At 38.2% G+C, this 13,236-nt stretch overlaps 1 protein-coding gene and 1 non-coding gene across 3 annotated transcripts in view; both read right to left on the bottom strand.

Annotated features, from left to right (window-relative positions):
* PPP2R5A (protein phosphatase 2 regulatory subunit B'alpha) overlaps nucleotides 1–13,236 on the bottom strand; it is a 78,411-nt gene that overhangs the window by 3,838 nt on the left and 61,337 nt on the right. For both annotated transcript variants that reach the window (XM_033198674.1, XM_033198675.1), the window contains 7 exons: nucleotides 12,156–12,286; nucleotides 10,793–10,852; nucleotides 9,701–9,809; nucleotides 8,949–9,002; nucleotides 1,050–1,100; nucleotides 661–780; nucleotides 447–574 (listed from right to left, as the gene is read on the bottom strand). In XM_033198674.1, coding sequence (XP_033054565.1) covers nucleotides 447–574; nucleotides 661–780; nucleotides 1,050–1,100; nucleotides 8,949–9,002; nucleotides 9,701–9,809; nucleotides 10,793–10,852; nucleotides 12,156–12,286 — 653 coding nt within the window. The remainder of the gene's footprint in view (nucleotides 1–446; nucleotides 575–660; nucleotides 781–1,049; nucleotides 1,101–8,948; nucleotides 9,003–9,700; nucleotides 9,810–10,792; nucleotides 10,853–12,155; nucleotides 12,287–13,236) is intronic.
* LOC117077037 lies at nucleotides 4,428–4,562 on the bottom strand. Its single transcript, XR_004434629.1, has one exon. It is a non-coding gene; the product is annotated as a small nucleolar RNA SNORA16B/SNORA16A family (small nucleolar RNA).

Raw genomic sequence — 13,236 nt, 5'->3', positions numbered from 1 at the left:
CAGTCCAGCCTGGCAATATAGTGAGACCTCAAGTGTCCAAAAAAATAAAAATAAAAATTGGCTGGGTATGGTGGGGTGTACACCTGTGGTCCTAGCTACTCGGGAGGCTGAGGCAGGAGGATTGCGTGAACCCAGGAGTTTGAGGCTATGGTGAGCTATGATCGCACCATTGCACTCCGGCCTGGGCAACAGAGCAAGACTGTCTCTAAAAAAAGTTAAAAAATAAATTGACATTAAGACTACATATTGAAGAACATACACACACATTTATAACTTGATAAAAGTATATGTATATAAAATACAAAACAGAATACAACTGATGTTAACCTTGGAGTAACTTCCAAATCTGTAATAGGTTTCAGGTATGAATTAGGAAATCAATGACAAAAAGGCTTAAAATAAATAAATAGATAAATAAAAATATGACCTATATAAAAGATACTTACGGATTCCAGTGTTCTTTGGAAATTTTGTACAAACTGGCAAACATAATTGGCAGAATTTTATCAATGTTCTCCTCAATCAAACTAAGAATATATTCATTATTCCAGAAGTACAATGCCCTTTCTGCAACCTAAAGAAAGACATTTAGAGAAATGTCAAAACTAAAATAGGAAAGAAATACTAGTGTAAAGTAAGGGCTTCACTGAAAAATCATACCTGAAAATGAGAACTGGATACACACTTGGATATCTGCTTGAAAAGTGGCTCTTCAATTTTTTTGAACTGTGTTGGTTCAATGACATCTAAGATTTCTTCAATTTCTCCTAAAAACATCACCTAGGTTAAAAAAATTTTATTTTAAGAAACATGATAAATTATGTGAAACTAATATAAAAACCATACAAATGAGAAGGTTAATCTGCATAGTATACAATGGGCAAAAAAAATGTCTGGATGGCACAGAGTTTATTATACCACGGGTCTTCTACCAAGTCTGTGTACATCTCCCGCTCGTTAGCAACAGCAATACAGCCAGCCCAAAGAAGCATAGCCCTGGAATTGACAAGTTCTAGTAAAATGCATTACATTTAGTGAACAAAACCCACCTCTTTCTGACTGCAGGTTTTTGGCCAAAATTTCAGCAGTCCTCTGATCACCTGCAAAAAAGAAAAAGTTTAGCATGAATTTAACAATGAAGCTAGTTAATCCCAGGGTATTTTCCATAGCTATGATTATATCAACACTCATTCTGAAGTAAATCAATATTGCTTAATATATAAGTGTATAAGCAGACTTTCTGCTCAGCTTTAAAATTTTATTAATTCAACAAATATTTACTGAGTACCTACTATGTACCAGATACTGTTCTAGATGCTAGGGACACACTGATGTATAAGATAGATGAGGTCTCTGGTTTTCATAGAGCTTACATTCTAATAGAGCAAGACCAATGCAAGTGATCAATTAAACACATAAATAAAACAATTTAATAGTATGTGCTACTTCTAAGAAAATAAAGGAAAATACAAGTTGGTGGGGTTAAGAGAGGGAGGTTATTTTAGGGAGAAACCTTAAGGAACAGATGATTCCTGTTATTTAAACCATTATGAAGCACAAAAAAGAGCCGGACAGCTTCCCAGTCTATTTCATGGCTAGTACAATCTTTATAACCAGAATACAATGAAACAAAAGAGACTATTTTTATTTATTTATTTATTTTGAGATGGAGTCTCACTCTGTCACCCAGGCTGGAGTGCAGTGGTGTGATCTTGGCTCACTGCAACCCCGGCCTCCTGGGTTCAAGCAATTCTCTGCCTCAGCTTCTCGAGTAGCTGGCATTATAGGCGCCTGCCACCACGCCTGGCTAATTTTTGTATTTTTAGTAAAGACAGGTTTCAACATCTTGGCCAGGCTGGTCTTAAACTCCTGACCTTGTGATCCACCAGCCTCGGCCTCCCAAAGTGGAGACTATTTATTTAAATAAACATAATTGAAAACATTTGCATTAAACTGAATCACAATAGAAGAATGCTATATGCCTAATTATAACTTATTCCAGAAATGCCAGGATGGTTCAATTCATAGGTTAAAGGGGGAAATAAAAAACAGATCATTTTAAAAGATATTCAAGTCATTTGACATTTTTAATTGACTATATATTCTGATAAAAAAAATTAGTAAGCTAGAACTAAATGAATTTATCAGAAACCACCAGTAATCATTCTACACAATGATTTATTAGAGACAGGCTGTAAAACCATCTAGGCCTGGTGGTTTTGTGGAAATAGATCTTTGACAGCTTTTTAGGTTACTTTATAGTCTGGTCCAGTAATGTGGAACACTAATTCAAATTAAAATTGAGAAGAATACTGTTTTGGAGATAATTCAGTAAGATAACAATGTGATGAATAATGTTGGAAAAGAATACCAGAATTACAATTACTTGTGTACACATATATATCCCCTAAAACTTAAAAAACAAAAACAAACAAAAAAAACCCTGCAAGTTACTAGAGTGAGTAGGAAAATTCAGTATGTGGCCACATTAAAAAATATGTATATAAAAATCAATACCTTTATAAAACATCAGTAAAAATCAGATGAATAATAAAAAAGGTACTTTTCATAAGAACTATAATGTGCATAAAGAATAAATTTGCAAGAAATATTTAAGACATATGGAGAAAAGTATAAAACTTTACTGAAGATCACAGAAGATTACAAATACAGTTACATGTCATTTAATGATGGGGATACGTTCTAAGAAATGTGTCGTTAGGCGATTTCATCATTTAAACATCATAGTGTGTACTTACACCTAGATGGTATGGCCTACTACACACCTAGACTGTATGGTGTAGCCTTTTGCTCCTAGACTACAAACCTGTACAGGATGTTCTTGTACTGAATACTGTAGGCACTGTAGGCACTTGTTACAATAGTATTTGTGTATCTAAACACAAAAGTACAGTTAAAATATAGCATTATAATCTTATGGGATCACCATTTTTCTTTCTCTTTCTTTTGGAATCACCATTTCTCTCTCTCTCTCTCTCTCTCTCAACATTTCTCTCTCTTTTTGATGAGGCCTCACTCTGTTGCCTAGACTGCAGTGCACTGACATGATCAGAGCTCACTGTAACCTTGAACTCCTAGGCTTAAGTGATCCTCCTGCCTCAGCCTCCCAAGTAGCTGGGACTGCGGGTGTATGCCACCGCACCTGGCTAATTTTAATTTTTTACTTTTTGTAGAGACGAGGTCTTGCTCTGTTGCCCATGTGGTCTTAAAGTCCTGGCTTCAACCAATCCTCCTACCTTGGCCTCCCGAAGTGCTGGGATTACAGGCATGAGCAACCATGCCCAGTTCCATTTTTCTTTTTTAGGAGACAGTCCAGTCTTGCACTGTCGGCCAGGCTGGAGTGCACTGGTGTGATCACAGTTCACTGCAACCCCCTAGGCTCAAGAGATCCCCCTACCTCAGCCTCCCAAGTAGCTGGGAATACATTCCTGAGCCACCATGCCTGTCTTGGACTGCCATTTTATATGTAGCCTGTTATTAAACGAAACATCATTATACAGCACATGACTGTAAATAAGTGAGGTGGTTCAATATTGTGCAGATATTATTTTTCCTGTACTTGATTTATAAGTAAATTTAACATAATTACAATCAAATGCCAATTGAATTATTTTTTGGAACTAGAAACATTCATTCTAAAATCCATAAATATAAGCAAATGACAACAATTGTTTTTTTGGTGGGGGGAGTTAATAGAACAGAACCTATATTATGGGTATCAGCAACCAAAACAAGATGATATTGGCAAATAAATGGAGAGAAAAGATATATATGAGTATCTAGACATACTCATGTATATATGAGTTTTAGTATATGACAAAGGTGGCCTTTCAGTTCCATGGGAAACAGTGGTGGTCCTGGGACAGGTAGCTCACTATTTAAAAAGGAAAAATGTAACAGGCTCCTTTGGCTAGCAGACTTCTATGATGACCTCATGAGCTTGTTTCCTGTCCTCACAACCTTGTGTAATCCCCTCTCCTTAAGTGTGAGCTGTCTAGTGTGACTTGCTTCTAACCAACCGAATGTCACTTCATGAGTAAGTTACAAAAGATTGTGACTTCTGTCTTACTAGTAGACTCTTGCTGTCTTGGCTTTGATGAAGTAAGATGCCACGCTGGAGAAACCTGGGTGACAAGGATCTGAGGGTGGGATCTAGCCAACAGCCAGCCAGGATCTGAGGCTTTCAGTCCAACATAACATGACAAACTGAATTCTGCCAACATACATGTGAACTTAAAAGCAGATCCTTCCCCATCTGACACTTTATATGAGACCCAATTTCTGGCCAACACTCCAACTGAAGCTTTGTAAGAGACCCTGAAGCAGAGAGCCCACCTAAGCCATGACCAGATTCTTGATTCATAGCAACTAAGACAACAAATGCTTGTTATTTTTGCTCCCAATAGAACTATATTTTCCCAAAATGTTGCAGATCAGTTACAGCAAACAGAACTGTGACCATCAAGGAAAACTGTCACTCTCGGCTTCTTTTTGACCAGAGCAGCTACGTGGAAGCAGCTACAGCTTTGATAAAGGCCATAAATGCTTGCTATTTTAAGCCAATAAATTTTGTGATCATTTGATATGCGTAATTGAAAATGAATGCAGGCCAGGCGTGGTGGTTCAGGCCTGTAATCCCAGCATCGATCCCAAGATCGATACCAGCCTGGGCATCATGGTGAAACCCCATCTCATCTCTACCAAAAATACAAAAAAAAAATAGCTGGGTGTGGTAGCACATGCCTCTAGTCCCAGCTACTTGGGAGGCTAAGGCAGAAGGCTCATCTGAGCCTGGGAGGTCAGGGCTGCTGTGAGCCACAATCATACTACTGCACTCCATCCTGGGTGATGCAGTGAGCTCCTGTCTCAAAAAAAAAACCCAAAACACAAACAAAAAACCCAAATGCAGTTCCTTACCCTCATCATACACAAATTTCAATGTCAGGCAGTACTGAATAATGAACAGTAGGTTGACTAGTGGCCCCCAAAAAGATGTCAACGTGGGCCAGGTGCAGTGGCTTATAACTATAATCCTAGCACTCTGGAAGGCTGAGGCAGGCAGACTGCCTGATTTCAGGAGTTCGAGACCAGCCTGGGCAACATGATGAAACCCCGTCTCTACTAAAAATACAAAAAAAAACCCAACTAGCTGGGTGTGGTATTGCGCGCCTGTTATCCCAGCTACTCAGGAGGCTGAGGCACGAGACTGCTTGAATCTGGGAGGTGGAGGTTGCAGTGAGCCGAGATCGTGCCACTGACTGCACTCCAGCCTGGGCAACAGAGTGAGTCTCTGTCTCAAAAAAAAGAAAAGAAAAAGAAAAATATTTTGGGGCTCAAGTTAGATTTTCTTGGAGTAAGAAAGGTGTTTTGTTTTGTTTTGCTTGTTTTATAAAAACGCAGCTTTGCATGGAAGGAAAGGTTTACACTGCCAAAAAAATTGAAGTTTTGAAAGTCATGCCGACTCTTCATTTTTTTCCTCTTTACATGGAAACTTAGCTGTAATGAATATTTAGTTACTTCTTTCACCCTGTACTTTTTTTTTTTTTTTTTGAGATGGAGTCTCACTCTTGCCCAGGCTGGAGTGTAGTGCTGTGATCTCCGCTCAGTGCAACCTCCGCCTCCTGGGTTCAAGCCATTCTCCTGCCTCAAGCAATTCTGCCTCAGTCTCCCAAGTAGCTGGGATTACAGGTGCCCGCCACCACGCCCGGCTAATTTTTGTATTTTCAGTAGGGACGGAGTTTCATCATGTTGGCCAGGCTGGTCTTGAACTCCTGATCTCAGGTGATCCGCCTGCCTCAGCCTCCCAAAGTGCTGGGATTACAGGCTTGAGTAATAAACGAACAAAAGCTCTGAGCTAGTTATAACTTGTAGAAAGCTTTGATAGGAATGCTTACTTTAAATCAGAAAATTAGTATTAAGGCTCAAACCCAAGTAATATAGCACTGGAATGGCCTATGTTAGAAACTGCAAGATCTCTGTATTGAGAGATCTTTATGAGTTGGAAAATATTTTCCTTTCTTAACCTGGGTATTTATCTTACTCTCTCTCCTCATCCTGCTCCTATTTTCATTAACCCAGCTCAGCCAAGCCAGATAAAAGCTGAATAACCGGCTATCATCCCTTGCCCTAATCGTCAAGTGCTTTTGTTGTGTTTTTTTTTTTGGTGCAATCTTGGCTCACTGCAACCTCCGCCTCCAGGGTTCAAGTGATTCCTGTGTCTCAGCCTCCCTAGTAGCTGGGATTACAGGCACACACCACCACGCCAAGCTAATTTTTTTTTTTTTAAGTAGAAATGAGGTTTCACCATGTTGGTCAGGCTGATTTTGAACCCCTGACCTCAGGTGATCCGCCTGCCTCAGCCCCCCAAAGTGCTGGGATTACAGGCGTGAACCACTGTGCCCTGCCTCTATCTTCCATTCTTTAAAAATAAATCACCTGTCTTCCTTATCCACCCCAAATTAATTAAAATTTTATTTGTATACTATTTACCAAGCATGAACCATGACTTTTCAATATGTGTTATTATGGGTTTTCTTTTTCTCAATTCTAATGGGAGTTATCATGGATTTGTATTAAGGTTTTACTTTTTTCTTTTTTTTTTTTAAGACAGAGTCTCACTCTGAAGCCCAGGCTGGAGCGCACTGGTATGAGCTCAGATCATTGCAACCTATGCCTCCTGGATTCAAGCAATTCTTGTACCCTCACTATCTGAGTAGCTGGGACTGTAGGCCCGTGCCACCATGCCCAGCTAATTTTTGTATTTTAACTAGAGACAAGGTTTCACCATGTTGGCCAGGCTGGTCTCAAACTCCTGGCCTCAAGTTATCTGCCTGCCTCAGCCTTCCAAAGTGCTGGGATTATAGTTGTGAGCCACTGCATACCCAGCCAAGTTTTAATCAACTTCAGAGGTTTATGTGGTTTCATTTGTAAATATATGGTTTCTAATTCTCCTGAATTGTCTTTAAAAACTGTTTACAGCTGGCCAGGCGTGGTGGCTCACGCCTGTAATCCCAGCACTTTGGGAGGCCGAGGTGGGCGGATCACGAGGTCAGGAGATGGAGACCATCCTGGCTAACACAGTGAAACCCCGTCTCTATTAAAAATACAAAAAATTAGCTGGGTGTGGTGGCGGGTGCCTGTAGTCCCAGCTACTTGGGAGGCTGAGGCAGGAGAATGGCGTGAACCCAGGAGGTGGAGCTTGCAGTGAGCCGAGATTGCACCACTGCACTCCAGCCTAAGTGACAAAGCGAGACTCCATCTGAAAAAAAAAAAAAAAACAAAAAAACTGTTTACAGCGGTTTCTAGAAAACAGTGTAAATCTAGAAGTAAAAAAAAAACTAAAAAAATTAAGGAGTGGAAAAATGTCTTTTGTTCCATTACACAAAGTTCAAATGAAAGGGAGAATACTAAATATATAATTTTTTCAAGCATCCCTAGGGATAGCCTGAGAAGGCTCATAATATAGTAAAAATACATATATATTTTAGTTTTAATCTTTCAAACCCTTTGCTATTATACTAAATATTCATTAGGCTGCTGCTAAAGTGATTGTGGCTTTTGCCATTACTTTTAAATCTTTTAAAAGCACCAACCTAATACTAGGTAAATATTAGATTTCACATGCCTAGAAAGCATTCTCTCAAAATACTTATACTTCACCAAGGTTAAAAAGTTTTCTATGCTTTTATACTCTTCTGTTTCACCCTACTTCATCTTTTGTTTTTCTTGAATCCTCAGTAAATTTTCATAACTAATTATGTTTTCACTCTCTCCTGAATTTTCATTCTAGAGGCAAATAACAGTAGAATTCAAAGACTAAGTTGCCTTGCTGGTTCATAAACAACTTTTATTCCAAGATTACATCTTAAATCACCAAAAGTAAGGAAATGTTTTCTATCCCTATCAAGTGGTTTATCGTTAATGAGTGGCAAAAATTCTATTATTAAAAACAAAACAGGCCGGGCGCGGTGGCTCAAGCCTGTAATCCCAGCACTTTGGGAGGCCGAGATGGGCGGATCACGAGGTCAGGAGATCGAGACCATCCTGGCTAACACGGTGAAACCCCATCTCTACTAAAAATACAAAAAAAAACGAGCTGGGCGAGGTGGCGGGCGCCTGTAGTCCCAGCTACTCAGGAGGCTGAGGCAGAAGAATGGCGTAAACCCGGGAGGCGGAGCTTGCAGTGAGCTGAGATCTGGCCACTGCACTCCAGTCCGGGCGACAGAGCGAGACTCCGCCTCAAAAAAAAAAAAAATCAAGGGAGTACTCGAAGTATGCTTTAATTCCAGAAGGTGAATGAAGATTTAAAAGATTATTGGTGAAGACAGTATGCATATAAAATTTCACTGTGGTCATCTGATCCTATCATTGTACATCTTTTTTTTTTTTTTTTGAGACGGAGTCTTGCTCTGTCGCCCAGGCTGGAGTGCAGTGGCCGGATCTCAGCTCACTGCAAGCTCCGCCTCCCAGGTTTACGCCATTCTCCTGCCTCAGCCTCCCGAGTAGCTGGGACTACAGGCGCCCGCCACCTCGCCCGGCTAGTTTTTTGTATTTTTTTTTAGTAGAGACGGGGTTTCACCATGTTAGCCAGGATGGTCTCAATCTCCTGACCTCGTGATCCGCCCGTCTCAGCCTCCCAAAGTGCTGGGATTACAGGCTTGAGCCACCGCGCCCAGCCTTCATTGTACATCTTAACTACTACATATTAACAGTAGTCTATATTTTGGTTATTTAAGACATATAACTCATGAGAACTTTCCCCTCCTAACCCCTTCTTTGAATGCAGATTAATCTCACATTTCTTCTTCTAAATGATTTTAGCTTAAGGTACATTATTTTACTTAATAACTATAAAGTCTATAAAAAGAAAGCTACAATGAAATTCTATTAATGCAGACCAAAAACATGAAAATACATAGAACACTTACTGGCTCTGTTAGTGTTGTATCTTTCTCCAGGAACTGTACGACACAATATGCTAGCTAAAAGGTAAGGGACAGTTTATAAATATTACTGAGTGAGATAACATTTAATAATGTAGGATTTTTTTATATTTAGCCAATATTTTTTAGACTACCTCATTTTGATAAATTATTTTGATATATAAAAATACACTCACAATTGTGAAATTGTGAAATACCTCAGTCATGAAACTATACTCACAATTGTGTAACTTTTTAGCCTTGAAAGTAAATTCAAGTTTAAAAAAGATTTTTTAGTAGTAATTTCTGACTATAAAGTTAACTGAAGTAAGACTAGAGCTAACAATTTAGTTTTTCAGCATGTTTCTACATATACACCTATGCTGATATATTATTCTCTAAATATTAATAGAAGAGACCAAAATCTCTCTAACTAGGTCTACGTTATTGCAGCTGGAAGAAACATTCTGTAGATATGTGGGATTTATTCAAAGTCACATATTAGGTCAAGGCCTGGACTAAAATATGAGGAAAGTGTGTATCTTACACTTAAAGTGTAAGTATAGATATAAAAATTAAATAATTGGTCTTACCTAACAACTAAACATTTTAAAATGATAAGAAAAATTTGCTTTGGGTAATTTTGTAAGCAAATTGCTTATACTTAAAACTGTCATCTCAATATTTCTCATTTCTCTGCCTTTATATTTGCCTTTGAAATAATATTCATTTCATTTGGAAATTTTTCTGAAACTTACCTGAGCATGAAACAAAGCTAATCCTTTTGCAGTATGCATAGGAATAAGAACCTTCATTAGAAATTGTTTATGTTCTGCTTTCAGTGGCAATGCAAAGCCATTGATAATACTGGAGGGAAAAAAAGGCAGGGGAAGGGTTAAGTAGTTACTACTTTGTTTCTAAAAGCTGTCATATCCATGAGTACATAAGGAACAGTGCTGTTTCAATCCTGGTGTTGTATGACTGTTCATCTTCAAACTACTTTAGGAAGACTACTACTATGAAGTCTGTTCCTCTAAGTCATCTGATGATTCCAAAAGAAAATTAGGACTGTCAGTTAATTCCCAGGTAATTTCTATCTTGATTTTCTATCAACCCTGTCACTTTATGCGTTGTTGCCTTTATTTTTCCCCCCAAGGCCGCAGGAGAGTCAGTATCATAATATTGTTAGAACGTTCAATATGTTCTGAAGTAAATGGGTAGTTTTTCTTACTCTGTTGGATAATCTGAAATTAAGAAGTAGTTCTCTCCACAATCATTTTCTACTATTAATAAAGGAAACTAAATCATTCTTTAAATAGTAACAGAAGGGTCTAAAATTCTCTTAATACTAATATGTAGTGAATAAAGAAGGCAAAGTGTTATGGCAAAAGGTAATAAGAATTCAGTTGAGGCTGGGCGTGGTGGCTCACACCTGTAATCCCAGCACTGTGGGAGGCTGAGGCGGGTGGACTGCCTGAGGTCAGGAGTTCAAGACCAGCCTGGCCAACATGGTGAAACTCCACCTCTACTAAAAATAAAAATACAAAAATTAGCTGGGCGTGGTGGCAGGCGCATGTAATCCCGGCTAGTCAGGAGGCCGAGGCTGGAGAATCGCTTGAACCCGGGAGGCAGAGGTTGCAGTGAGCCAAGATCGCGCCATTGCACTCCAGCCTGGGCAACAAGAGTGAAACTCCAACTCAAAAAAAAAAAAAAAAAAACTTCAGTTGAGAAACTATGGGCTCTACATTTAAACTCTAAAATATGACATAATTTCTCCAACCCCAGCTAAGATTTTAATACATACAACATTCAAAGTTACTTCTTAAAAATAACAAAAAAACCTGACCTACCTTCCTAATATTTCAAGAAGTTCAGCAACACCATTGAAATGTTCTGTTTCATATATAAACCTGAATTTAAAATAAAGACAGATGTAATCAAAATCAAACTTCAGAAAACTAAGAGAAACAGGCAGGAGGGTGAAGAAATCAATCCAAAGGACAGCTATTAGAAACACACAAGCATGTTTTGGGTCTTATAAGCTCTTTTGCCCCAAACCAGTTAATTCATATCAGTCTTACAAAAGAAGATCTGTTTCCTAATGAACTACATATGCCTTTGCCAAAACTCGCCATATGTGAAGATAACAGATTGTCATTTCACCTGGAATATTCAACTTAATAATTTATAAGAAAGATAAGTTTTCTCAAACAAATACTTTTTAAAATAAGAAACCTCTAATTACAGGGAAATCCAACAGAAAAAGGCCCATATGTAATAAAGCCATTTTTAATCAGAATTTCTTTAAACCTCTAACTATATAGGCTGCATAGCTTTCCAAGATTAGGGTTGCCTTTAAAGCAGGGAGACATAAATAGAATAGGGCAGATATTTGAAATGGGCTTAGGAAGTGATGACAGAGAACTGGAGAAGGATACTCACTCTAGAGGAGGCAGATATTACTCATCTCTAATTGTTGCAATGTGAGAATAGTAACCAAATTTTGCCAGATCTTCAATTAATTAAAACAAACCAAACCTTAAATGTGGGTGTTATGAAATCTCCTGATCTGAAGCAACCACTTAACAGATTAATATTTATAAAGTACACTTTGCTCTCTGTATCTGCAGGTTCCATATCTGTGCATTCAATCAACTACAGATCAAAAATATTTTTTAAAAATAAATACAAATTTAAAATATAGAATAACATATTTGCATAGCATTCACACTGTATTATTATAAGTAATCTAGAGATAAAGTATACAGGAGGATGTGTGGACATTATATGCAAATACTATGCCATTTTATATAAGGGACTTTGGATTTTGGTATTAGCAGGGGCCTTGCAATCAGTCCCTCACGGATACTGAGGGATGACTACAAGCAAATGATAGGCCCCACATAAGAGGACTGCTTGAGTTCAGGAGTTCAAAACCAGCCTGGGCAACATAGTACATAGACCTTGTCTCTACTAAAAGTCAAAAAAATTAGCCAGGCGTGGTGGTGCACACCTGTCATCCCACTACTTGGCAGGCTGAGAGAGGAAGATTGCTTGAGTCTGGGAGATGGGGGCTACAATAAGCTATGTTCTCACCACTGCACTCCAGCCTGGATGACAGAGTGAGACCCTGTCTCAAAAAACAAAGACAACTTGAATACAAGAAGATATGTAGGAGGAAGAGGTGCAATATACAATAAATGATTAATTTACCTGAGGAAAATGTTGTTAATTTGTTTTCTGATGAATGCTCTTAATCCAAGAAATTTCCCATAAATTCGGTGCAGAACAGTCTTCAGGAAGTCACGTTCTCTGGGATCTTCACTATCAAAAAGCTCCAGGAGCTTTAAAAGAAATCTGAGAAATTACTTTTAAAAAATAATTGAGCTAAAGATTTATTCTAATTTTGATTTGAAAGATTATCCATGACATCTTTTAAAAATTTTTTCGAGTTCTGCCTTACTACACTGACTTTATTCTTGCTAAGTAATGAAGTTGAGGAAAAGCTTAGGGAATATTTCTTCTCACTTATTTCACTTCAAAATATGACATTTACAATAAATATAAATATTTCAAAAAGTGGATTTTTCTTTACCTTCCCACTGATTTTAAAATTCCATCCTACTCTTGAATACTAAACAGGCTCACAATTTTGGAGTGTTAAAATTTGGGATTTTTAATGCTTTTTGAAAGTCAAAACTACATGGAAAATCTTTTAAGTTTTTAGATTGCAAGTCATCAAATAGTTTAAAAAAATCCATATGTAAATGTGTATTTCTAGTTTAATAGAAAGATGTACACATACTAAGACTTCTTGTGAATTTACAATAAGTTCAAGATAGTTACCATGCCAACAGCTAAAAAATTAACGTTCAGTTATTAGGATAAAATATTGGCAGATACATACTAATAGAAATCAGATATAAAATAACACTAGAATATAAGATGAGGCCAATTTTTTTTTTTTTTAAAGACAGATTTTGCTCTATAGCCCAGACTGGAGGGTAGTGATGCAATCACAACTCACTGCAGCCTCGACCTCCTGGGGTCAAGAGATCCTCCTGCCTCAGCCTCCCAACTAGCTGGGACTACAGACGTATGCCACCACGCCCAGCTAATTTATATATTTTTTGGTAGAGACAGGGTTTCACCATGTTGCCCAGGCTGGTCTCAAACTCCTAAGTTCAAGCAATCCACCCTCCTCAGCATCCCCAAGTGCCAGGATTATAGGCGTGAGCCACTATGCCCAGTCCATAGCTTTTTCAGCTTAGCAAATAGCTAAAAAATTTTAAAC

This window comes from Trachypithecus francoisi, unplaced genomic scaffold (genome assembly GCF_009764315.1).
Source record: "Trachypithecus francoisi isolate TF-2019V2 unplaced genomic scaffold, Tfra_2.0 Lachesis_group5, whole genome shotgun sequence".
In the NCBI taxonomy this organism is placed as follows: domain Eukaryota; kingdom Metazoa; phylum Chordata; class Mammalia; order Primates; family Cercopithecidae; genus Trachypithecus; species Trachypithecus francoisi.
Note: the sequence above shows the minus strand (reverse complement) of the source record. Positions and strands in the feature narration are given on the sequence as shown.